Source organism: Centroberyx affinis, unplaced genomic scaffold, assembly GCF_046629955.1.
Source record: "Centroberyx affinis isolate AG114_WGS23_722 - 3 ecotype Tasmania unplaced genomic scaffold, CSIRO-AGI_Caff_v1 ptg006924l_1, whole genome shotgun sequence".
NCBI classification, from domain to species: Eukaryota; Metazoa; Chordata; class Actinopteri; order Beryciformes; family Berycidae; genus Centroberyx; species Centroberyx affinis.
The window spans coordinates 41,300-44,943 of NW_027283507.1; the positions used below are offsets into that span (position 1 = coordinate 41,300).

Consider the following 3,644-nt stretch of genomic DNA (forward strand, 5'->3'; position numbering starts at 1 on the left):
AAAAAAAAAAGTCAGAAATTGAAACTATATCTGAAAAATAAATCACATCATGAGAGCATTCAGGACCAATGTTCAGCCTATATGCTGATAGGGTGAACGATGATTTATCACAGTGGCCAAATAATATCTTGTCAGTCATCAGTCATTGATCCACAAATTCGGTTGATATAAGTTTGTTTGGAAGTTTGTGTGATATTAAATGCCATCCCTTATGTTTTATTGAATTGATGCCACTGATCATGTTGACATTCAATCTGAATAAAATCAGAAAGGTTATATGATGAAAATAACAAGGGATGTGAATGTCAGTGTGAAATATGAGGCTTTTGGTTGATGCAATCTGGCCACATCCAACATTGATTCCATTTGGACAAGAAGATAACTTAATACCTAAGCTTCACTTAATCAGGTGACAGCATAAACTGCACCAGGTAATTTATTTCATGTCAGCCAACTGTAATTGAAAGCAAAAAGCGTCTACATATTCCATTTTATCTGCTGGACTGACCTTTATCCAGCTTAGGGTGCGATCACACCTACAGTTTGTTTGCTTTGGTCTGAACCATCGTGGAAAAGTCTCCTTTGTTGCATTTTTGTATTTGGTCTGTTAAGTTCACACTGACCAATTAGAAGTGAAGCTGGGGTTGATGATGGACTTGTCTGCTCTCTTTGCTGTAATTGACCTTCTCTGGTGTCCATACCGCATTCATCCTTCAGCCTATATATTGAGGAGGCATTTCACCTCATCTTGACTCTCAGTTTGCCCTCAGTTCATTTTGTTCTGCTAGGCTTTCCAAGCATGAGTAACTGGTTATTATCAACATCCAAGTCCTTATGCCCATAAATCCTTGTGTTTTTGGCTTTGGATTATGTTCCCACTCCTAACGAACCGCACCGCAGTTCTCTTGTTAGAGGACTGAGAGTCACATTTTCAGGCGTCTCTGTGCCGTTATTTGGTGCCACCCATCACCCGGGTTTGAATGGAATTGCTCTCAGCTGGCCAAACCAACCGAACTAAAGGAGTAAACGCTCCAGAGTTTGAATAAACTGCTCCAAACATGCTTGGTGTGAATGTGTTTAGCTGAACTGACACTAACCCTGTAATGGCAAAAGCTCTTCCAGATCCTTGAGAATGTAATAGATGGCAGCTGAGGCCTGAAGTACAGTATGTGTGTGTGTGTGTGCCTAGTATATTTTTCCTGTGTTGAAAGGCAACCAGGTTAACATTCTGGTAGCGATTGAGATCAGGCATGTGAACATAGGGTTAAAGAAAACGGTTGGGTAGAGAACGAATGTAAGTCAATTGAACAGCCTCACAAGAATAATAGCGCAAGGATGTGTGTGTGGAGAAAGCGAGTGTGTGTGTGTGTGCGCGCTTGCATGTGTGTGACTCATCCGTGGGCGGTAATGAAGCCACCTCAGGACCACAGTAGCCTTCCATCCTTCACAATCCGCCGCAATAACTGGGGCAAACAGGAGACACGATCCAAGACTCGCGATGAGTCTCAGAAGGGAGGGATTGATGGAGGGAAATCCATAGTCAGGAGATAAACAACAGATTACGTATTCCTGCATTACAGCAGCCGGCCGCCTGACAAGTACCCACAAGCTCTGGTTGTGTTTTGCTTATTACGCATCCGTATGCTTCCTAGGTGTACGAGGCGTCGTGAGGTGTGATGGCGTTGTGCTCCGAGGCCTGCGTCTCCGGCTCAGGAGGAGAATCCTCTGGGAGTGAGGTGAGCTTCGGTTGCCATGGAGGATGATCTTGTTTTGTTTGATTTCATTACAGCTTAAAGAGGAAGACGATCATTTGGCATTAGCCAGATGCAGAGAGAACTTCTTACATGCTTGCTGCACTGTTACTGTTTGGACAATCCTGCAGTGCAAATGTAACGTACCAATTCCACAGTATATGCTTTCAGGGATGGAAGCAGTGTGGGTACTGCACAGTGGAGGGTGAACCCATCTTTTTATCTGCAGAATAGAGATTACCCTCCTTTTTAGAACATAAATCTTTATGATATAAATTCATAGTATACCCAAAATGAAGTAGTATCAAATGATGTAGGTTATATGAAGATAAGGTCTTTTAAAGAGAAAAAAGCATACATTGCTACTTGACTGCTACTGAAATTTAGCAAATATTTCTTTATATTTTATCCACCTTTTTGCCTATAATCCAGTATCTTATTTTGTTCATGCTGCTCCCATAGAAAGGCTATATTGCTGTTGATTTCCAGGTGGAACTTTACAATAAAACCAATTCATTTCATAGGGAATTATATATTGCTTTGCTGTTTATTTTCATGTGTAAACAAAATAAAATTAATTACTTTTATTTTGAAATCAAATTTTAGGGTTAGGGTTAGGTTTAGGTTTAGTTAGAGTTGAGTTTGACCCTATCATCATATATCGTTACTACAGTTGTGCCAATGGTGGCGCTCTATGCCACTGATCATCCTTTGTTATCACAATGTAAAACCCTGATCTTCTGTTGGACAAGTTGAACAGTCTATCTGAAGTCTATCTCCAGACAGTGTGTTGACTGCGGTGGCGTTTCCCTCCAGGCGGGCTCTACATGTCTACAGTTCGGCGTTCGCTCCTATCTGCACCACTTCTATGAGGAGTGCTCGTCCTCCGTGTGGGAGAGAGACCCGGAGGACCAGGGGTTCGTTCAGAGCCAGAGATCGACCCGGTGGTGGAGCTCAGCGGTCTGGAAGGTAGAGACGACCGGACCGTCCAAAATGATCACTTGTGGGATGTTTTCTCTATCACATCACATTTGTTCTAGTCTCTGTCTCTCTGTCTCTATATGCAATTCAATGACTTTATTGGCTGTTTATGAGAAACAATACTGCAAAAGTTTGTCATCAATTTTTTTATGGGTCATCAATTTTTGTTCTTAACTTGTGTAGTTTCCCTCAGCAGTATTCTTAGTTTAGTTAAAGTAAAAATCAGCAACATTTTCATATGAATAAATATCTAACTCAAACTACATCAACAGAATACCCATGGATCATGCAGATTACCACTTCAAGTATTCTTAGTTTCTCTCTCTTTCTCTCTCTCTCTCTCTCTCTCTCTCTCTCTCTCTCTCTCTCTCTCTCTCTCCCCCCCCCCCTCTAGGTGTCCTTGGCCTTGGGTCTCCTGGTCCTGACTGCAGGTATTGCCAGCCTGTCAGTGGGTTATTCCACCCCTCGGAGAATCGAGTCGTTCGGAGAGGGGGATCTGCTCTTCGTGGACGCCCAGGCCATCCGCTTCAACAGGGGGCTGCACCTCAGCGCCGCGGCCGGGATCGGCCTCTCCAGCCTGGGCTCGGCCCTGGCCGCGATGGGGGTCGTCCTCTGGATCCTCCCCAGGGCCAACTTCAAACAGGGGCTGTTCCATAGAGAGGAGGAAGGGGAGAGGAGAGGAGAGTGGGGGTCAAAGGGGGGAGGTCTTAGGGATCCGGGGGAGGCGATCACCAAGCCGCCAGGTGTAGAGGAGGGGACGATACCCGTCACACTGTCCAAAGTGGAGAACGTCCAGCCCACTTCGTGAAAAGATCCCTGTTGAGCTGCATGGTGTACAGGCTTTTGTTCTAGTCCAGGGGCTTCATTTACAGAAAGGTCTGACTTAGCTGGTGGCATACATAGAAAATCATA

At 44.2% G+C, this 3,644-nt stretch overlaps 1 protein-coding gene across 1 annotated transcript; it reads left to right on the top strand.

Annotated features, from left to right (window-relative positions):
* Window positions 1-1,676: 1,676 nt before the first annotated feature.
* Window positions 1,677-3,540, top strand: LOC139639170 (neurensin-1-like). Its single transcript, XM_071513243.1, has 3 exons — window positions 1,677-1,736; window positions 2,568-2,720; window positions 3,127-3,540. Exons 1-3 carry the CDS (start codon window positions 1,677-1,679, stop codon window positions 3,538-3,540), a joined length of 627 nt encoding a protein of 208 aa, XP_071369344.1.
* Window positions 3,541-3,644: the final 104 nt, after the last annotated feature.